Consider the following 23264-nt stretch of genomic DNA (forward strand, 5'->3'; position numbering starts at 1 on the left):
TCCAGGGATGGGGAAATTGCGCCCCCCCGGGGCTTTTGCGGCTGGGGCAGCTGCCCGACTCTCCCGGGCCAAGAACAGGCCTGGGCACATACGCTGTAGAACATATTATAGACACACGCACATGCTATCAGGGGGCAGGAAAGTAGGGGGGCACATACCCTGTAGAACGTATTATAGACATACGCACATGCTATGCCAGGGGCCAGGAAAGTAGGGGGGCACATACTCTGTAGAACGTATTATAGACACATGCTATGCCAGGGGGCAGGAAAGTAGGGGGGCACATACCCTGTAGAACGTATTATAGACACACGCACATGCTATTCCAGGAGGCAAGAAAGTAGGGGGGCACATACCCTGTACAACGTATTATGGACACACGCACATGTTATGCCAGGCGGCAGGAAAGTAGTGGGGGCACATACACTGTAGAACATATATAGACACACTCACATGCTATGCCTGGGGGCAGGAAAGTGGGGGGGGGGGCAAATACCCTGTAGAACGTATTATAGACACACGCACATGCTATGCCAGGGGGCAGGAGAGTAAGCGGGCACATACGCTGTAGAACGTATTATAGACAGACGCACATGCTATGACAGGGGGCAGGAGAGTAGGGGGGCAGATACACAGTAGAACGTTTTATAGACACACGCACATGCTATGCCAGGGGGCAGGAAAGTAGGGGTGAACATACACTGTAGAACGTATTATAGACACATGCACATGTTATGCCAGGGGGCAGGAAAGTAGGGGGGCACATACACTGTAGAACTCATTATAGACACACGCACATGCTATGCCAGGGGGCAGGAAAGTAGGGGGGGACACATACCCTGTAGAACGCATTACAGACACAAGATATGCCAGGAGGCAGGAAAGTAGGGGGGCACATATCCTGAAGAACGTATTATAGAGACACACACATGTTATGCCAGGGTGCAGGAAATTATGGGAGCACATACACTGTACAACGTATTATAGACACGCACATGTTATGCTATGGGGCAGGAAAGTAGGGGGGCACATACCCTGTAGAACGTATTATAGACACACGCACATGCTATGCCAGGGGGCAGGAAAGTAGGAGGGCACATACACTGTAGAACGTATTATAGACACACACATGTTATGCCAGGGGGCAGGAAAGTAGGGGGGCACATACCCTGTAGAACATATTATAGACACACGCACATGCTATGCCAGGGGGCAGGAAAGTAGGGGGGCACATACCCTGTAGAACGTGTTATAGAGACACACGCACATGCTATGCTAGGGGGCATGAAAGTAGGGGGGCACATACCCTGTAAAACGTATTATAGACACATGAAATGCCAGGGGGCAGGAAAGTAGGGGGGCACATACCATGTAGAACGTATTATAGACACATGCTATGCCAGGGGGCAGGAAAGTAAGGGGGCACATACACTGTAGAACGTATTATAGACACACGCACATGCTATGCCAGGGTATATTATGTTGCAAAGGAAAGTAGCTTGTGACTCCTGCCCTGAAAAGGATTTGTGATTTAACACTTCCAATAGTGGAAATGGAAAACATGTAAAGGAGGATCCAACAACGGCCAGGGTGGGGGTGGAGTTCTGAGGGGGTGGAGTTCCGAGGAGGCGGGGCTAGCAGGTGGACTCAGCTCAAAGGAAATGCTCAAAATAATATTTTTTAAATAGTGCAATTTCGTTGATGCTGCTTCTTTGCAAACTCCACACTGTACATCAAGTCCACTTTTAATCACTTCCATGGCAGTGGTGCACCCAAATTACTGTGGGTAATGAAGATCTAGCTCGAAAAACAAATCAGCAGGTAAAGCGCCTAAAATCACTCAAGCACGTTTTTCACCATAATCTGCTAGCAAATACGCATAGCATAAACTTTTGTTTTCGCACTAGCCCATAGCTGCTTGCACCGCTGCTATGGCAACGAGTGGCTGCTTGCACTGCTGCTATGGCAACGAGTGCCAGGAGGAGTTGTGGTGCAAGTCATTTCAACACCAGTCCCTGCTCTCCTGAGGACACGCCTACCCAGCTTGATAGGCATGTCCCACAGCCAGTAAAGACCTCACGCTCCTCCAGGGTGTATAAGGAGAAGGGACGGACACGCCCCCTTCAAGGGCTCTGATGAGAAACGAAACCGAAAGTAACATTTTGTTTTTTTGCAGCTGAGCAGGAACATGGCCGCAGCAGCCCCGCTCCAGAGCCTGAAGGAGGAGGCCACCTGCTCCATATGCCTGGAATACTTCACAGAGCCGGTGTCTGTGGAGTGTGGACATGCCTTCTGCCTGTCCTGCATCACTCAGTGCTGGGAGGGACTGGAGGCAAACTTCCCCTGCCCCCAGTGCAGGGAAACTTCCCAGAGCAAAACCCTCCGACCCAACTGGCAGCTGGGGAACATGGTGGAAACGTTAAAACAGCTTCACCTTCCCAATGCGACCCCCCAGGAGGAAAATCTGTGCAGAGAACACGAAGAGAAACTGAAACTCTTCTGCGAGGATGACCAGAGACCCATCTGTGTGGTGTGCAGCATGTCACGTGATCACAAGTCTCACACAGTGCTCCCCATTTCCGAGGCTACACAGGAGTACAAGGTATGTGTGCTGTAGGTCTGGGACATGGGTATGTTCTCACACACTGCTCTTCATTAATGAGGCTGTCCAGGAACACGTAGTTTGCACTATAGCTCTGGGATGAAAGGTGGCGGTGCATACTGCTTCCCATTCCAGACACTAGCGTCCAGGATTACACAGTATGTGTGCTGTATGTAGGTCAAGGAGACTCGTGGGGGGCAGTCTCCCGGGGAAGATGGGTAACGTTGTGGATATGATGGCACTCATTATAGCCACAGTGTAACCCTAAAGGTGGAGGTCCAGGACGTGCAGCTGTACAATGAAGAACATCACACACCTGAGTGTGTGCCAGGTATCTTTGCAGCATAGAGTTCACGCAGTGTGTCCTATAAAGAAGGGCCCAAGAGCACACTGTGTGTGTGTGACTTGACTGGTGGCAAAAGGAACCCTCCCTGCGCCCTCATAAGGGTGCCCAGAAGTATGTAAAGGCCAGGAATCAAAGAATCTGTCCAAAAAATTACAGTGTGCATTAGACGGGTCTGGGTCCTTAGGGTGCACACTGTATAGGGGAATGAATAAGGGCACACTATGTATATTATGTGAAAGGTCTGAGCTCACAAAGGTCACACCTTGTGTCTATAGTAAAATACTCAAAAGCGCACAATGTTCATATGGCAAGCTTGGGACCAAAGTGTTGTCACAGTATAAGGCTAACCAAATGTACAAGATGCACATGTTAGCAGGCAGTAACCACATGTCCCACGATGCCCTCGCCCCCAGAGAATACACATGCCATGGATAGAACCTATGTACATGATATGCCTTGGTTTCAGAATCATGTACTGGGTGGAGACTGCCCAAGAGTACACATGATGAATGTTGCATGTCTTGGGATCCTAAAGCTCATGAGTGGAGACTACCCAAGAGTACATGGGGCATTTGTAGTATTCTTTGGGGCCCTAAATCTCCTACTGAGTTCCAGGCTGCCCAACAGTACAATGCTGTCTGGCATGTTTGGGACCTTGCAGCTCGTACTGTGTGGAGGCTGCCACAGAGTACAGGGTGTGTGTGTGGTATGTATTGTCAGGAATGCACTGCACGGCTGCTGCTATTCCCCATTATGGAATCCCACAGGACATGCAGTAATTCTGCATGGGCAGTAGCCGCAACTTTACATGTCAGCATTAACTCCATGTCAAAGCAGCAGATTTTAGGTGTGGGTTCTTATCAAGAAGGTGGTGCTGGGAGTCTACTGTACATTGGTGTCAGTACCAGATGCAACGCCAGTGGCCTAACTTGTGGCCTATAACTAGGGTGTCGGCTGATAATGCATGTTAATGCCCCCCCCCCCCCGGGTTGCCTTTTCACAGTAAATCATAGTTAATGTTAAGGTTTCTGCTTAAGCTTTACTCTCTGGTCAGTGCAATGCACGTAACGTGGCATGTGACCTCACACATGACCTCGCGTGTGCCATGTGTGGATATCCCAAGCCTCCCTGTGGGTGCTCTTGCTGAGGGTGCAAGTTCCGGGACCATAAGTCTCCCACTGTAGGAGGGTCTGCTGAGGAGAACTATGTGTGTTTGTGGCAGGTCAAGGATCTCAAATCAGGTTTCATTTGTGTCGTGGGTGGTGTCAACATTCATATTTAATGGGGGAAAGGATATGAGGATTGATGACCTTAGGACCTCTATGAACAGAGTGTCTTCCAAGATGGGTGAGCTATGGATTGTAAACCAGTCTATGGGAGCAGCTACGAGTATGAGGGAGCATTCTCTATATACTGTACATTAGCCTATGGGAGCAGATATGAGTCTGAGGGAGCAGTCTTTGCAGACTGTCCATTAGCCTATGGTGCAGCTGGAAGACTGAGGGAGCATCCTCTGTAGACTACATTAGCCTATGGGGACAGCAGGGAGTCTGCAGGAGCATTCTCTATAGAATGTACATTAGCCCATGGGAGCAGCCAGGAGTTTAAGGGAGCATTCTCTATAGAATGTACATTAGCCTATCGGAGCACCTAGGAGTCTAAGGGAGCATTCTCTATAGACTGTACATTAGCCTATGGAAGCAGCCAGGAGTCTAAGGGAGCATTCTCTATAGACTGTACATTAGCCTATGGGGGCAGCGGGAGTCTGAGGGAGCATTCTCTATAGAATGTACATTAGCCCATGGGAGCAGCCAGGAGTCTAAGGGAGCATTCTCTATAGACTATATATTAGCCTACGGGAGCACCTAGGAGTCTGAGGGAGCATTCTCTATAGAATGTACATTAGCCCATGGGAGCAGCTAGAAGACTGAGGGAGCATTCCTTATAGACTGTATATTAGCCTATGGGGGCAGCTGGGAGTCTGAGGGAGCATTCTCTATAGACTGTCCATTAGCCTATGGGAGCAGCTGAGTCTAAGGGAGCGTTCTCTATAGAATGTACATTAGCCCATGGGAGCAGCTAGAAGACTAAGGGAGCATTCGTTATACACTGTCCATTAGCCTATGACAGCAGCTGGGAGTCTAAGGGAGCATACATTATACAATGTACATTAGCCTATGGGGGCAGCTAGGAGTCTGAGGGAGCATTCTTCATAGACTGTACATTAGCCTATGGGGCAGGTAGGAGTCTGAGGGAGCATTCTTTATACGCTGTACATTAGCCTATGGGAGCAGCCGGGAGTCAGAGGGAGCTATCTCTATAGACTGTACATTAGCCTATGGGAGCAGCCAGGAGTCTAATGGAGCACAGATTATACACTGGGCCTCATTACGACCCTGGTGGATTTTTACCGCCATCGACGGACTTTACCGCCATGGCGTAAAGTCCGTTTACGCCATGGCGGATGGCGGACTTACCGCCCCATTCCGAGGTTGGCGGGGCGGTAAGTCCCCATTGTCCCATTTACCCTTCCCCATTCCCATTTCGCCCCCATAGGGCTCAATGGGAGTGGGGAAGGCGTTAATTACACCACCGTAAATTACGGTGGTGTAATTAACGCCAAGGTTCCATAGCGCCATGGTTTTCTACGGCTGCTAAAAGCAGCCGTAAAAGTCACCATGGCGCTGTGAAATCTCGGAATCGGCGGTAAGGGGTCGGCGCAGCTAACGCTGGCGCTAACCCCTTACCGCCAGGGTCGTAATGAGGCCCACTGTCCATTAGCCTATGGGATCAGCTTGGATTCGGAGGGAGCATTCTTTATAGACTGTACATTAGCCTATGGGAGTACCTGGGAGTCTGAGGGAACATAGACTGTCCATTAGCCTATGGGAGCAGCTGGGAGTCTGAGGGAGCATACATTATCGACTGTCCATTAGCCTATGGGATTAGCTTGGATTCGGAGGGAGCATTCTTTATAGACTGTACATTAGCCTATGGGAGTACCTGGGAGTCTGAGGGAACATAGACTGTCCATTAGCCTATGGGGGCAGCTGGGAGTATGAGGGAGCATACATTGTAGACTGTAAGTGAGTTTAAGAGAACATATTTTTTATGGGCTATATACAAGCATAGGGGACCGGCTAGGATGTACTGGGAGCCTTCTGCCTTGCTCTGTGTAGATTATTCATTTGCAGGAAATCTTTTGACTAACACAATGATTTCATTCCTTTAGGATAAACTTTACAGCCACATGGAGCATCTGAAAAAAGAGCTGAAGGAGCTGCAGGAGTGGGGAGAGGAAGAAAGCAGGAAAGCATCCGAGCTCGAGGTGAGAGTAATGCCTTCATATATGTGTATAGAGGCTCAGGGCAGAGAGGCACGAGGGTGCCTTCAAGAGTCCATGGAACAGTGGTGGAGGGGATGGATATGAGACATCCTGAGAGTACAGAGAGCAGAGCTGGAGGGGAGAGATACGAGACATCCCCTGAGATTACAGAGAGCAGAGCTGGACGGGAGAGATACGAGACATCCCCTGAGAGTACTGAGAGCAGAGCTGGAGGGGAGAGATACGAGACATCCTGAGAGCACAGAGAGCAGAGCTGAAGGGGAGAGATACGAGACATCCTGAAAGTACAGAGAGCAGAGCTGGAGGGGAGAGATGCAAGACATCCCCTGATAGTACAGAGAGCAGAGCTGGAGGGGAGAGATACGAGACATCCTGAGAGTACAGAGAGCAGAGCTGAAGGGGAGAGATTCGAGACATCCTGAGAGTACAGAGAGCAGAGCTGGAGGGGAGAGATACAAGACATCCTGAGAGTACAGAGAGCAGAGCTGGATGGGAGCGATACAAGCCATCCACTGAGAGTACAGAGAGCAGGGCTGGAGGGGAGAGATACGAGACATCCCCTGAGAGTACAGGGAGCAGAGCTGGAGGGGAGAAATATGAGACATCCCCCGAGAGTACAGAGAGCAGAGCTGGAGAGGAGAGATACGAGACATCCCCTGAGAGTACAGAGAGCAGAGCTGGAGGGGAGACATGTGAGACATCCCATAAGAGTTTAGGGAGCAGTGCTGGATGGGCGAGATACGAGACATCCCCTGAGAGTACAGAGAGCAGAGCTGGATGGGTGAGGTACGAGACATCCCCTGAGAGTACAGAGAGCAGAGCTGGAGGGGAGAGATACAAGACTTCCCCTGAGAGTACAGAGAGCGGAGCTGGAGGGGAGAGATACGAGACATCCTCTGAGAGTACAGTGAGCAGAGCTGGAGGGGAGACATGTGAGACATCCCCTAAGAGTATAGGGAGCAGTGCTGGATGGGAGAGATGCGAGACATCCCCTAAGAGTAAAGAGAGCAGAGCTGGAGGGGAGAAATACGAGACATCCCCTGAGAGTAGAGAGCAGAGCTGGAGGGGAGACATGCGAGACATCCACTAAGAGTACAGGGAGCAGAGCTGGAAGGGAGAGATACGAGACATCCCCTGAGAGTACAGAGAGCAGAGCTGGAGGGGAGAGGTACGAGACATCCCCTGAGAGTACAGGGAGCAGAGCTGGATGGGAGTGATACAAGACATCCGCAAGAGTACAGGGAGCAGAGCTGGATGGGAGAGATATGAGACATCCCCAGAGAGTACAGAGAGCAAAGCTGGATGGGAGAGATACGAGACATCCCCGGGGAGTACAGAGAGCAGAGCTGGATGGGAGATACACAAGACATCCGCTGAGAGTACAGGGAAAAGAGCTGGAGGGGAGATATACGAGACATACCCTGAGAGTATAGGGAGTAGAGCTTGAGAGGAGAGATACTAGACTTCCCATGAGAGTACAGAGAGCAGAGCTGGAGGGGAGAGATACGCAACATCCCGTGAGAGTACAGAGAGCAGAGCTAGATGGAAGGGATACGAGACATGCCCTGAGAGTACAGGGAGCAGAACTGGAGGGGAGAGATACGAGACATCCCCTGAGAGTACAGAGAGCAGAGCTGGATGGGGGAGATACAAGACATCCCCTGAGAGTACAGGGAGCAGAGCTAGAGGGGAGAGATACGAGACATCCCCTGAGAGTACAGGGAAAAGAGCTGGAGGAGAGAGATACGAGACATCCCCCGAGAGTATGCAGAGTAGAGCTGGATGAGTGAGGTAGGAGACATCCTGAGAGTACATGGAGAAGAGCTGGAGGCGGGAGAGATTCGACCTCCACAGCCAGGTGGATGAGATGGAAATCCGACATGGGGGTCCTAGGAAAGTAACACAAAGCCTAAATGGGGGTCAGAGACTGTTAGGCAAAGTTTGTATGCAGTCCCTTTGGGGACCACTACACACAACCAGGACTACAGGTGTAAGCAAACCAACCTTTGGTATAAGTCCATACTACACAGTTTTGGTAGCGTTGCTGAGCAGCCAGGCTTATCTCAAGAGGGGAATGTGAGCTGTAATAATGTTACACAGAGGTCTACAATCACAAGTATTCAAATACACTCTTACACTCTAGGTTTCTTGGTAAAACACTTATTAATTTATTTCACAGTCAGTTATAAAACATTCACTAGAATGAGGCAATCTATGTCACACAAAAATATACTTCAGTACTTTACACAGTCAGGTTCTGAGGCATTTAAACTACTTTGAAGGAGGAGCAAAATGGCATTGTGAGTTCTTTGAAGTAGGAGCAAAAAGGCATAGGTTAATAAAAAGAAGATTACAGTTATTCTTAAACAGTGCAAATAGTTTGAGTTCACCAGAGGAGTCAATTCAATGCAATAGGTTAGGCCAAAGTCAATGGGCTAAAGTCTTGTATAGGTTAAAACAGTTCTGGTTGTTAAACGGAAAAGTCTTTCCCAAAGTTCTCAGAAGTATTTTGTAAAAGAAAGAATCATATGTTGGGTAACAAACTGACTAGGCCTGCAAGTTGCCATATTTTCAAGCACTTTCGCAGTGAGAGGTAAGTTCTCTCGGTCGGGGTTTCACAGTACTGTACAATGAAGAAAAAGATGCAGCTGAAGACGTCTGTTCCTGGCAGTTCCTGCAGATCTCGCTGTTCCTGAGCCTCAGTCGTGGGGACGAGAGGGAGGAAGTCAGGGACTCCTGCACTGCACTGGGACTAGTCAAAAAGCTGGCAAATGGCAAATCTTCAATTCCAGTAGCTGTAGTCAAGCACACAAACTGGTGTCCCTCTCCCTGGTTATTCGGTTTCCTGCAGCACTCTGAGGAAAATACAACCAGCTCCCAGAATGGTATCCAGGTGGCTTACGGGTCGAGTTGATTGGTCCCACCAACTCAATGGAAGAAGTCGTCCTTGAAGGGCTTCTCTGTTGAGATGAACTTGGCGATTCAGACCTGCAGCAGGGCTTCACCGGGCAAACCAACAGTCCAGGAGTTGCAGCAGCCGTCCTCTTCCAGCTCGTCTTCGGTTCTTTCGTTCCAGTGGTCGACTCTGCCTTCCAAGCCAAGAGACTTGCCTTTTATCCAGTTTCCTCCCATTCATTCCGGCCTAGCTGCCACTCACCCAGCAAGGTGGCTGTCTTTGCCGGACAGTCAGCCAGCCAATCGCACCAGAGTGCATTTGGGTCTCCTAGGAGACTAAGCACAGGGAGTTTCGGGCACCTCCTCACTTCCTGCCCACCCCAGACACTTGGGCGCCAGAGGCGGTCTTCAGTCCTGAAGCCTGCCAAAGGCGATGGAACAAAGGGACAAGCCTGGTTTGGCGCGCAGAGACAAACTCTAGAAGGACCTTTCCAAAAGAAAATGGCAAAAAAAAGAAGACCGGAACTGTTTAAACAAAGAGGGCTCAGACGCCATCTTGAAAAACATGGCTCCCGCGATTTAACATTACCGGTGTTCGCGGTCGGGAAAAATCATGGTAGTTCCTTGTAAAACCACTGCCACCAGCCATTTCGAGAGGAAAGGGTAGCATTTGACTGCTACATGAGTATCTAGACATAGGGGATACTAGGTAACCCCTCCAGCACTCTATTGTAAGATAGGGTGTGCTGGGTCTAGGAATTTGAAAAGACTAGTAAAGTCAGTTTCACTTTACTTTCTCTGGGAAATAGTAGTTTATCCCAGAGAAGGTATTTAAACCTTGGGACATCCTAAAAGGCATCCCTGTGTCACTGCACTGAGGGTGCTGTGTGACACAAATAAACAAGATGATGCCTATGGAGTTGGTTAGACTCCATATCAAAAAGAAATAAACACAGAAAACAAACAGAATTAAAACGTTCAAAGTTCCAAAGTTTAGCAAAAGAGCCGGAGCGCTCTAAGGTGGGAGGAATTGGCACATTTATGAGAATTCTCCCTAACAGAGACCTAAGGACCCCCCGGAAGTTACAGATGATGGAACAATAGCACAGAGACTTGCTGTGGATACCATTCCATAGTAAGCACATTAGTGGGTGTATAAAAGCCCTCTAATAGTGTGCAGTGAGTGGTAGAGGTGAGCCATGGGATGAAGTGGCCTCCCGGTTATCGTCACGTTATGGTGGAGGAGAGGGGGGAGAAGGGAGTCGGGTGGAGCAGATGACAGTGAGGACAGGATGTCCAGAGTCTTGGAGAAGTGGGTGTGCAGTGCAGAGGGCCTGGGAGGGAGGAGGAGAGGGGGAGACTGCAAAAGGATTGGCAAGATTCTTGCAGATTTTAAAAAGTTCAGCCTTGTTGTTGGTGGCCCCAGTGATGCTGGATCGGGCCACCAACAACACGGTAGGATTGTCACGAGGCCAATATAACCGTTATTGTTGCTTTGTAATTTTTCTTTCCTATGTCCCATCCCCAATTTTGTCTTGTGGCGTTTGGAAACACTTGGGTATAGGTGCCATACAAATGTCCAATAATATAAAAAATACATGCCAAGCCCCCTCAACCTCCAGCTCCACTGTCCTGCCCGTTCTGCCTACCCCCTCTGCCAAAGGATACACCCCAAGCCACTTAAACCTCCAGGTCCCCTGCCCTGCTCCCCCTCCCCACCCCCTCTGCCAAAGGGGACACACCAAACTACCTCAGCCTCCAGACCCACTGCCCTGCCCCCCAGCTCCCACTGCCAAAGGATACACACCCAGTTACCTCAGTCTCCAGGCCTATTGCCCTGTCCCCCCCTCCCCAAGCTCCCTCTGTCAATGGATACATGCCAAGCTACCTCACCCTCCAGACCCACTGCCTTGCCCCCCCAGCTCCCACTGCCAAAGGATACATGCCAAGCTACCTCACCCTCCTGGCCCATTGCCCTGCTCCCCTCCCCAAGCTCCCTCTGTCAAAGGATACACACCAAGCTACCTCAACCTCCAGGCCCGCTGTCCTACCCTGTCCCAAAGCTCCCTCTGCCAAAGGATACACGGCAAGCTACCTCAACCACCAGGCCCACTGCCCTGCCCCCCTCCCCAATCTCCCTCTGTCAAAGGATACACACCAAGCTACCTCAACCACCAGGCCCACTGCCCTGCCACACCAGCTCCCTCTGCCAAAGGATACACGCCAAGCTACCTCACCCTCCTGGCCCACTGCCCTGCTCCCCTCCCCAATCTCCCTCTGTCAAAGGATACACACCAAGCTACCTCAACCACCAGGCCCACTGCCCTGCCACACCAGCTCCCTCTGCCAAAGGATACACGCCAAGCTACCTCAGCCTCCAGGCCCACTGCCCTGCGCCCCCCAGCTCCCTCTGCCAAAGGATACACACCAAGCTACCTCAACCTCCAGGCCCGCTGTCCTACCCTGTCCCAAAGCTCCCTCTGCCAAAGGATACACGGCAAGCTACCTCAACCACCAGGCCCACTGCCCTGCCACACCAGCTCCCTCTGCCAAAGGATACACGCCAAGCTACCTCACCCTCCTGGCCCACTGCCCTGCTCCCCTCCCCAATCTCCCTCTGTCAAAGGATACACACCAAGCTACCTCAACCACCAGGCCCACTGCCCTGCCACACCAGCTCCCTCTGCCAAAGGATACACGCCAAGCTACCTCAGCCTCCAGGCCCACTGCCCTGCGCCCCCCAGCTCCCTCTGCCAAAGGATACACGCCAAGCTACCTCAGCCTTCAGGCCCACTTCCCTGCCAACCCTCCCCCCTGCCCCAAGCTCCCACTGCCAAAGGGTACATGCCAAGCTACCTCAGCCTCCAGGCCCACTGCCCTGCCCTCCTCCCCAAGCTCTTTCTGCCAATGGATACACGGCAAGCTACGTCAACCACTAGGCCCACTGCCCTGCCCCCCTCCCAAAGCTCCCTCTGCCAAAGGATACATGCCAAGCTACCTCAGCCTCCAGGTCTAGTGCCCTGCCCCCTGCCTCAAGACCCCTCTGCCAAAGCATACACGCCAAGCTACCTCAACCTCCAGGCCCTCTGCCCTACCCCCTCTCAAAGCTCCCTCTGCCAATGGATAAATGCCAAGCAACCTCAGCCTCCAGGGAAATTGCCCTGCACCCCTCCCTCCCCCAAACCCCAAGCTCCCTCTGCCAAAGGATACACGCCAAGCTATCGTGACCTCCAGGCCTACTGCCCTGCACCTCCAGCTCCCACTACAAAAGTATACATACCAAGCTACCTCAACCTCCACGACCACTGCCCTGCCCCCCTCCCAGCTCCCACTACCAAAGGATACATGCCAAGCTACCTCAGCCTCCCGGCCCATTGTCCTGCAAACACCCAGCCCCCTCCAGCCCCTTCTGTCAAAGGAAACATGCCAAGTTACCTCTGCCTCCATGCCCTCTGTCCTGCCCCCTCCCAAAGCTCCCTCTGCCAAATGATACACGTCAAGCTACCTGAACCTCCAGGCCCTCTGTTCTGCCCCCTCCCAAAGCTACCTCTGCCAAAGGATACACGCTAAGCTACCCCAAATTCCAAGCTCACTGCATTGTCCCCCCCACCCCCCAGCTCCCACTGCCAAAGGATACATGCCAAACTGTCCCAGCCTCCAGGCCCACTGACACCTTGAGAAAAACCAAAAAAGTAGATGTCACACTGCACTCCTAAGTTAGCCCGAGTTAAATAAATGGTGACTAGTCAGTAGAAAAAGAGTAAATATAACACTTCAGGTGCAGGGAGAAAGCAACAATCCTGGCACATAGATTGCAACACAATACTAGAATCCGGATCCCAATGGTAGGGACCCCCCGTCCCCTGCACTCTACATAGGGCATAAACAGCCAAACATTCATGGAAAATACTCATTCAATGTTTAGGGTATCGGAAAGATAATAGGCAAGGCCTTTGATTCTTCTTCCAAAACAGTGTTATTGTAAGAAATCCAGCTCATCCCTTTTCGGGACATAGCTCCCTTCTTCAGGAGCAAATGACAATTTAATCTGTAGAATTAACAAAAGTGAAAAACCATCAGTGGTATACTCATAAAACTGAAAGTAATGATATATCAATGAATAAAAAGACTTGGTCATTTACCTCATTCTAAGTGAGAGATCCTCTATAAAGAATTCTGGACCAGCCAATTGTAAATGGCGAAGGATCTCGATGGCATCAAGCGGGAAGTGCTGTATAGAGGATAAATAAAACCTAATGAGGCTACTAAAGTCCAATTAACTAAAATTTGATAGATGAATCTGTTTAGTGTCATACCTTCTAGCTCTGCAAGCATCGGCTTGTACACCAGAAGAAACTGGGATAATCGTGCAGTGTTCCACAATTAAAATGAAACAATATATGTACGCCTAGTCTCGTAGAGTCCAGTGGTATACAAAGACCCCAATTGAGTTCCATATACCTTGAGCATCAAGGGGAGAGGTTCACTCCAATAAAAGGTGAATATATGTCTCAACCCTATAAATAAAAGCATAAATGTAGCCAACAGTATCTAAAAATCAAGAAAATATACTGTATCCTAAATGCCCAAAGCAGAGGGAAACTCACAATGTCCAACGTTAGATCAAGGCTGATGGATAACCCGAATGCAATCTGAAACGCCACTGTAAACGTGGCAATACAAAATGGCTGTTCTTTTGTAGTAACATTGTGAAGACGCAGTGATATCATAGCTTAAAATGGCGTTGACGCCATTATGGAAACTGTTTTGTGAGACTAGCATTTATACTAGTCATAATACTTCCCCGGAAACTACCTAAAAGCGGTCAACCTACTGTAATATTGACATGCCTATTGTGAGAAACCTGAAGGTATCTCCCTGCCTAAACCTCGTGGATCTGTCATCCAGATGGCCAGGATATGGCCATCGCTATTGGATCAGTTCCTGGGGGTGGACCAGTGAGGGAGGATCACCTGGATGGGGGTCCCCGGGGAGTGGGAGTGGGACGCCGACGGGTGGGACTAGGTATCCCCATTCCTTTAACACCTTTTCCCCATCCTCTCAAGTAGGACATTCCACACCACTACCCCCACTTTTCTGCCTCTATCACTTTCGCACCGCACAACAACAAAGACAACAGACTAATACTCGAGCCGTTTCCCTGACATGTCCCAATGCAAGGGCCAGGCAAGGTCATGCAATTGATCAAAATCACACACCCCCGATGGCCCTTTTCGTTCCCCACAGGTATAAACGGTGGAGCCAGAGAGCACAGTATGAGCAAGGCTAGCGAGGCGAGAAAGGCGAATACGGCAGACAGCACAAGGAAAAGGCTAATTCGACTCAGCAGTTCAAGAGAAGGAGAAAGGCGGCGGGAAGCGAGAGGGTGACGACAAGAGAAGTGACCTTTCCCTTTTTGTCCCAGGCCCGCAGAACCTTCATCGAGGAGAATCTAAGACCGCGGACAATAGCCCCAGTGTCATGCTGCAGATGTCAACTGTACGCAGGACCAGCCTATGCTGAAAAGGTGGAGCAGAGGTGGGGGGAATACTGTATCGTCCCACTGGATGCTTCCTTGTCATTCCCTAAGGTTCTGGGCAGTGAAATACCCTCAGGTACTTCACACAACCAGACCTAGTTAACAAGAGTCAGTCAATACTGGCAACCCACGGTGCAAATTTAACCATAGTGGGATGTGACTTTAATGACGTCCTTCACCGACAAATAGATGTCCTCAGATGGGGTAATATCCCAGAGGGAGACACGCACCAATCTGGCGACCTTTTTGGAGGCAACAGGATAATGGGATATCTGGAGAGGTTTACACCCCGGTAAAAGACAGTTCTTGTACTATTCCTGAGCACACGACTCAATGTCTCGCTGAGCCTACTTTTTGTTTCCATGTACCATGACCGGAAGGGTATTGGAAGCGGAAAACCTGACAAGAGGGATATTGGATTATGCCCCGCTGTATATTACGATAAGAGGGGAGGGACTGAAGGGGTAAGGGGAGTGGCGACTGAACACATACCACCTAGGGATCGAGACAATACAGGAGGAGATTAAATACTTTGAATTGAATGAGGGCACACTGAATAGTGGTTGCACACTTTGGGAATTATAAAACAGTAGTTAGGGGAAGGGCAAAGGCCGCAATAAGGTTATATTGGAAAGAAAGAAGGGAAACGCTGGAGACACTAGAAAAAGAGGTGGCTAGGACAGAAAAGAGGCACGTAGATGAACAAATAAAATAATCTAAAATAGAGATGCTAAATGTCACAGGGCAATACAAAGTAACGGTGACGGATGAGGCAAAAGACAAGCTGGGCCACGAAACCCAGAGTGTATGAACTCTGGTCCAAAGGTGGTGTAGAGAAGCATGGTATCAAACAGTAAGACAGACACAAGTGACCACACTTCAAGGGTGTTTATTGAACTTCAATTGGGATTGAAAAACACCTATCTAATCCTAAATCTAAAGATGAGAGCAAGCTACACCATCAAATAATAATAACGTAGTCGTAGTGGTGATTTGTCGAAATAAAAGGTCCTATACTAATAAACCTATTGCCAATCCTTACATCTAAATGCGAATAGTGTGGGAAACAAGGTTATGCAGAAGAAAAGTGTTCAAGAAATGGTATGTCAGAACATCTGAGCCATTGGCTCCCCTTCCCCACGTTTTCAGCACGGGACAAGGCGGCACACTCGAGCTTAGTACACTCTCTGGCTTCTCTAGCATGAGGATGCAGTTCAAAAACTCAGCATCAGGGCCTTCTGTGCCCAAGTCTTTTTGTCATTCAGAGTCTCTTCTTTCAAAGGGCCTGATTCGACAAACAAACAATACATTTCCTTTCTTCTTAGGATTTCACATGTACACAATTTCTCAGGTGATTCACTATTCACCTCGGGTCTCCCTCTGCCGGGCTCCGACCCACTTTTACACAAAACCTTCAATTGGTCTCCCTCTGCCGGGCTCGGACCGAATTCATGCACTTTTCCAGACTTTGTCTACTTCCTCAAAATCGAAGACTTTTGACTGTGTGCTGGATTTTGCTTGACCTGTCACAGGACCACTTCGATTTACATTCATTCGTTCTCTTTCAATTGATCTCCCTCCGCTGGGCTTAGATCAAATGTATCTACTTTTGTCACTTCTCGGCTGGGTACCTTACAGAGACCTTCGATTGAGCACCCACGCAGTGCCGGACCACTCTGTCAAAGGTATTGTAGCTTGCTTTAAAGTTCAATCACTCATCAGCAGTTCAACTTCACGTGCGCCTCTTATCACACACGTTTTAACAATGTTCGTTCCAGAGCTGCTTGCAACCTTGGCTTCAACACAGCCCGGTCTTGTATTGGTCGCCCCAACTCACCAGCTGTGTTGTTTTTACTGAAGCAGCTTTGTTCTTGAAGCCAAGGTTGGAACCACGGCAGCTGGTTATTCTCCCCACCTTGATTATTGGGTTCCATGTGTTAATATCCCCGCAGAAATATTGCCATACAAGAATGGCGCCATATTTTTGCGGTTATATTAACCCATTGAACCTGCGGGGGACACCCCCACAACCCCCATATTATTTCAAAGGGAGCGGGGAACACCCCTGCAACCCCACTCCCATTTACCCCAAAAATTAACCCCACTAATAATATCGCCTATGGCAGATCCCGGCAACCATATATATGGCGATATTATTAGTGGGGATAATATTACCTGATACCGATTATTGACACGGGAGGACCCGGGTACCTCCGACACACAATGCGGGATTCTTCAGCTTGGTTTCCTGGTCATACGATTTCTATTCTCGAGGTCTCTAGAAAGTAACGGTTCCTTGTCGAAAAGGTCAAGGGAATTTCCCTCCTTGCGATCTCCTTCTGTTTTGTCTCTCATTAAGCTGCCATCTTGGAGCTGCTGTTTCCTCATGTGCTTTGCCTCACAGACTCACTCAGACTGAGCTCTCATGCTCTGCCTTTTATCTGCGTGGGGAAGTGTAATGGGAGTCGGTGTGTGTGATGGTCCATAATTGCCTTACCATTGTATTGGGACACATCAGATATACTGCTCGGGTGTTAGTCTGTTTTCTCCCATAGCGGGCTGTCTGTGTGAAAGTGTTTGTGTTGTAAAAGGAGGGCGGGGGGTGGTTGAGTTCCTAAACATCCTACCTGGTAGGATGGGGTAAAGGTGTTAACAGAGAAGGGGATACCGCATCTCATCATCCAGTGTCCCACTCCCCGAAGAACTCTCACGCAGGCGATCCTCCCGCACTGGTCCACCCCCAGGAACTGGATCCAAAAGTGATGGCCATGCCCTGGCTACCTGGATTACTGATCCACAGGACTAGTGGGCGAGACACCTTCTGGTTTCTCACAGTGGAAGGATGCTTGGAGAAAAGGGAGGAGGAGTCCAGATGGGTTAGGGGCATCAGTAATGAGGAGGGAACAATCTACACGGAAGGGGATAAAATAGACAACTTTGCACATTTTTACCATGGGCTATACAGTGCGGTCCCAGGGCCTACAGAGATTGAAATTGGGAGATACTTAGATGGGGTAAACCTGCCACAGGTTGATGAACAAACTCAACAAGTAATGGATAAAGAGATGATGCTGGAGGAAGTACAAGAGGCAATTAAGAGCTTACATTGTGGGAAAACCCTGGGACCGAAAGGAATCACGACTGCATTTTGGAAATACATTGGCGACAAGGTGGTCAAGTCAATGTGGGACATGTTCATGGAAAGTTGTGCACAAGGCACACTCCCACGAAACACGAGAACGGCTACAAAAAAGGTAAACCCACCGATAAATGTGCCCTGTATCGTCCCATATCTTTGCTGATTGGAGAGGCAAAGGTCCTAGCCAAGATACTAGCAACAAGGTTAGTAGGGGTAAGAAGCAAGCGAATGAACTCTGGTCAATGTGGTTTTGTTCCAGAAGAGCAAACAGGATGAACCTGAGACGTATACATAACACTTTAGTATTATCCGACTCATTGGAGGGTCCCCACGCAATAATGGCACTAGAGAAGGCCTTTGATTCGGTGCAATGGGAATTCCTGTGAGCAGCAATGGAAAAGGCAGGCCGGGGATAGGATAGAAGAAACAACTAAATGCACAACCACTCGCGAAAGTTAGAGTGAATGGGCACACATCCCATATCTTCTCGCTCCAGAGGGGAACGAGACAAGGATGTCCACTGTCACCGCTGCTATTCCTCATAGCAATGGAACCACTAGCCGAGCGCATTAGAGTGTATCCTACAATTCAAGGGTTCCGATGACCCAGGAACTGGGAAGATAAAATCGAGGGGATCCCAGAAGAATGGGACCGAGGGTAATGGATACCATACGGGAGTTCGGAATTTACTGTGGTCTCGAGAGTTAACTGGAAAAAATCAGTCACAATACCAGTACAGGCGGGGGAAGATGCAGTCCCTGAGGAAGGCCCCTCTGGGTGCAGCAAGGGGGATTTAAGTATTTGGGCATAATATTGGAAAAGGTAGAACATGTGTTTCATAAAAATAATCTAAAACCAATAAATCGCAGACAACAAGAAGACGCTAAACATTGGGCTAACCTACCTATAACACTTCTCAGAAGGGTCAATTCATTAAAAATGATGGCACTGCCCAGACTGCTATATGTCTTGCAGAACACTTTGGTGAAAACACCCAAGATACAGTTCACAAGGATCAAAGCTATAATTAAAGGACTATTATGGGGTGACAAGAATCCACGCATAGCCCTGCGGGCGCTCACAAAAGCGGTATGTGACGGAGGGGTAGGACTGCCAGATATATGGAAATACTACTGGGCGGCCCATCTGGTGGTAGCAAATGAGTGGGTATTTGGAGGGGGAAATCAAGCTCACATAAGACTGGAACTGTCGCAAATGGAAGGCCGAACCCCCTAACAGATACTGCACAGAAGCCCGGGGAAGGGTTCTCTCCCCCCAGCAGGACCGAGATTGGTGCAAATCAGGAAGGAAGTCACACACGCAATGGGATGGAAGGGGAAAGCTACCAGACAGTTCCCACTGTGGGAAAATCCCAATATTAAAGAGATATAAAAGCCAGGCAGGCAGCCACGTCGGGTGGAAAAGGAAGTATGCAGACTGGGAGATATAGTGGATAAAAAACAGATAACCCATTCCAAACAATGCAGGAAAAATATGGACTGGGCCAGGAATAATTCTTCACATACATGAGACTAAAACATGCAGTAGAAGCTCACTTTGGAGGGGAATTGGACTTCTCTGAACACACCCCCGTCCCCGGAGATTGATCTATTCAGAGAAAAAAGGGGAAAGGGATAACAACACTATATCAAGTCATAAATAAAACACATACCCCTTCCTCCATGGCACACCAGAAGAGGAGATGGGAAAGAGACCCATGAACAAAAGAGGATGAAAAATTGATAGAAGCGCTAGTGGCTTCAAGAGAGATTAATGGGCCTGAATCCACCGCCTGACTTCCCGGTGCCACCAGGACAGGGAAGTCAGGCGGCAGATTCGGTAAGTCCCCATTCCTGTGGAGTCCCATAGGACCCCATGGAATGGGTTTTACGGAAGCACTGACACCGCTGTTAACGGTGCTGGTGCTTCTGTGACAACTCTGCCTGCAGGGGCGGATGCGCCCGGCACGTCAGACCTGCCGGGCGCAACGGCCCCTGTAGGCAGACTTGTAGTGTGGCATTCAGGAAAGGGTGCTGGTACGTTGCTACCGGCACCCTTATTTCTGGTTCGCTACACTTGTAATGAGGCCCAATGTATCATCCAGGATGAGGCTCATACAATACAACATTCTGCACAGAGTATACCACTCCAGAGATAGACTGCATAACAGGGGTAGAGTAACGCATGGCCGGTGTCTGAAATGTGGAAGGGAAGTGGGAACATTCCTAAGATGATGTTACTGCATATAAGAGGGGAGTGTGAAGGAAGCAGAGGGGAAGAGACACTGATACACATACCATCGATGGTGGTAAAAAGGGACCTAGTGGCAAAATGGGAGACCTAGGAAATGCCCACTTTGGGAAACAGAGATTGGAATGGACCATTGCAGCAGAATGGAGGAGACCATGTACAGGAATAAGGAGGGGGTCCATGAGGAAGTATCAGACGACATGGGGGAAATGGGACATGGATGCCTGAGAGAAGGGGCACATCGGTACGAGATACTACAGGAGGGGGAGGCAGGGGATTGAGGGCAAGGGAAGGAAGGGGTTAGAATGAGCGAGAGGAAGGAGGAATGGGATAGGATGAATGGTCAACAATAACAAAAATGTGTATTTGAACAAGGATATGATGAATAATGTTGCAATATGGAAAAAACATAATAAAAACTGGTTTATAAGAAAAATATAATTGGCAATCGGTTATTCACGTGTGTTGGGTTTATGATTTTAAGAGTTATTGAGAGGGAACCACTACAGACGTTATATGTAAGATATGTTATGATAGTTAATATAATAATCAGAAATATAATATATGTCTATTGTTTGTTTAAATCTATTTTTAAGGGAAACATTATGAAGCAGAGAGAGAGCATCCTTAGTACATTTGAGCATCTGAAGCAGTTTCTGGAGAAGGAGAAACAGCAGCTGCTCAGCAGACTGGAGAAGGAGCAAGAGGAGAAGATGAAGAAGATTCAGGAGAAACTGACCCGACTAGAGGAGCAGCAAAGCACCCACAGGGACCTGATCACAGAGCTGGAGAGGAAGTGCCAGGTGCCAGCAGCAGGATGTGGATCTACTGAAGGTGAGAGGGGATCCGGGATCTTTAGGACTAGAGCAGCAAAGCACCCACAGGGACCTGATGACAGAGCTGGAGAGGAAGTGCCAGCAGCAGGATGTGGATCTACTGAAGGTGAGAGGGGATCCGGGATCTTTAGGACTAGAGCATCAAAGCACCCACAAGGACCTGATGACAGAGTTGGAGAGGAAGTGCCAGCAGTAGAATGGGGATCTACTGAAGGTGAAGGGGAATGAGGTATCTATAGAACTAGATCAGCAATCCACCCACAGGGGCCTGATCCCAGAGACAGAACAGAGGGTCCAGCAGCAGGACAAGGAGCTACTGAAGGTGAGAGGGGATCCGGGATCTGTAGACCTGTAACAGCAGCGATCCACTGCCAGGGACCTGATCAGAGTCAGCAGCAAGAAGAGGATTTACTGTAGGTGAGAGAGGATCAGGCAGATATAGAACCAGAAGTACAGCATTTCCTCCATAGGGACGTCATGTCAGCACTATAGGGGAAGTGTCAACAGCAGAGCGAGGAGATAAGATCACCCCTTGAACTTTCTTGATAGCAACTCGGGGGGGAAGTACATAAACCCATCTGTTGGCAACTGGATCCAGAAGAAAGCATTTGGAAATAGTCAGCTGCAACGTATACCAGGGCACTGCCTTTAAGTAAAGAACTCACAACTGCAGAGGATAATTGCAGCAAGGGTGGGATATCTCACTCGCTCCATGCCAGCTTCTATTAAACACAGCTGTGGCTTTTGGACAGTGAGATATTTGAACGCAAATATATTTGTATGTAATTATAAATATCAAGATATTAAACAATAACATTAAAAATGTAATCAATACAATATAATCACCACTAGAATTTCCTTCATAGCATTCAGGAGATGCTTAAAAACTCCATTGCTAGTAAATTGATACGATAGCAAACAGTTGCTACTGGTCCTACTTGCTGACCTACAATATCATATATAAAATGCTTAGGATGTCAGTGCAAATTCAGTTCACACTTTCACCAGCAGATGGCAGCAGTGCAACAGGGGATGGTCTGTGATGCTACGAGCAAGAGACTGATGTAGGAGAGCAAGTCCAGTTTCTATTAACTCTATACTCACTGTTATTACCCTGGCCCCACCTCGCCATTCCCTTTGTACTTCCCATTAGGCATCAGAACTACTCGTGAGCCTTAAAGCCAAAGATCACTTTTACCCGAGAGATCTTTTAATTTCCTAATATTCACGCCTCTGTAGTTTGGTGAAGCAACCAATGCCACCTTTGATTCAACGGACAGTGGTATTGAAGATCCAACCCTGTAGAATGGATGTACCATACTTTTTATTAGCTACAGTTATCTTACCATAAAACAGGCTTAATCTGTATTATACATCCAAGAGAGAGCTTTACCTTTCTGGGTTTGCTTCTCTCAGCTGTTTTAATTTCCGTGGAGGCCTGAATCTCTGTCTATTCCTCCAACATTGAAAATGGAGTGGATTTGCTCTCACTGCCTATTCATTATAGCTCGGTGTCATATGTATGCATATAGGGTTATTGTACTGTGGCGTGCTGGAGTGAGGGGTCGGACACAGAGGTGGCATTCTTCTGTCAATAAAGAAAAGGCCTACCTATCACTATGGGGTTTTCCCTACCTAAACAAAGTAACAGAGGGGTGCTCGTCCAAATCAATATATCCATCCTCTGTCCAAACTCCTACACTAGCTTTGAAGGTTCATAGTCATGTCCCTTGGTCATAATATTTCTCTTGCTGCAACTGGGCCCATCCCAGGTTCTCTTGTGCAAACTCCCTCAGGTGCCCTAAATTCTCTTGCATCTCTTTCACATATTCAGTTAAGGTTTTTTTTTTCCCGCTTGGTCCTCCCTGGTTTTCTTTAAGATGTTCAGTATGGACCTGGGTTGCCTTTCAAATAACAATTCAAAGGGTGAAAATCCTGCAGATGATTGTGGTGTATCCCATAGTACCATTAATACCCATGTCAATATTCGGTCCCAGCCCAACCCTGTGGGATAGGTGGCCCTTCTGAGCATCTGTTTGATGGTTTGATTATATCTTTCCACAAGTCCATCTGTTGGCGGGTGATAGACGGATGTTTTCAGATGTAAGATTCACAGTGTTTTTACACACCTCTTTCCTCCCTATTGACATAAAATTGCTTCCTTGATCTGACACCAATTCCTGGGGTATCCCCACTCTGACGCAATAGGGTATCAGGACATCACAGACTTGTCTGGTCAAGATTCCCCTAAAGGGAAATGCCTCCGGGTATCTGGTGGCATAGTCCACTACCACTAATAGATATTTATATC

At 48.8% G+C, this 23264-nt stretch overlaps 1 protein-coding gene across 1 annotated transcript; it reads left to right on the forward strand.

Moving 5' to 3' along the window:
- Window positions 1-2163: 2163 nt before the first annotated feature.
- LOC138520562 (E3 ubiquitin-protein ligase TRIM39-like) lies at window positions 2164-21181 on the forward strand. The gene is made up of 3 exons (XM_069632902.1): window positions 2164-2602; window positions 6181-6276; window positions 20714-21181. The coding sequence occupies exons 1-3, from the start codon at window positions 2189-2191 to the stop codon at window positions 21179-21181; spliced, it is 978 nt and encodes a 325-aa protein (XP_069489003.1). The 5' UTR covers window positions 2164-2188.
- Window positions 21182-23264: the final 2083 nt, after the last annotated feature.

This window comes from Ambystoma mexicanum, chromosome 13 (assembly GCF_040938575.1).
Source record: "Ambystoma mexicanum isolate Mex_15411 chromosome 13, UKY_AmexF1_1, whole genome shotgun sequence".
NCBI lineage: Eukaryota > Metazoa > Chordata > Amphibia > Caudata > Ambystomatidae > Ambystoma > Ambystoma mexicanum.

Bases quoted from the DNA above. Each gene is read 5' to 3' on its own strand.
- LOC138520562 (XM_069632902.1), top strand. From the start codon at position 2,189: ATGGCCGCAGCAGCCCCGCTCCAGAGCCTGAAGGAGGAGGCCACCTGC. The intron at 2,603-6,180 runs GTATGTGTGCTG...TCATTCCTTTAG, and splicing joins AGGCTACACAGGAGTACAAG to GATAAACTTTACAGCCACAT. The intron at 6,277-20,713 runs GTGAGAGTAATG...TCTATTTTTAAG, and splicing joins GGAAAGCATCCGAGCTCGAG to GGAAACATTATGAAGCAGAG.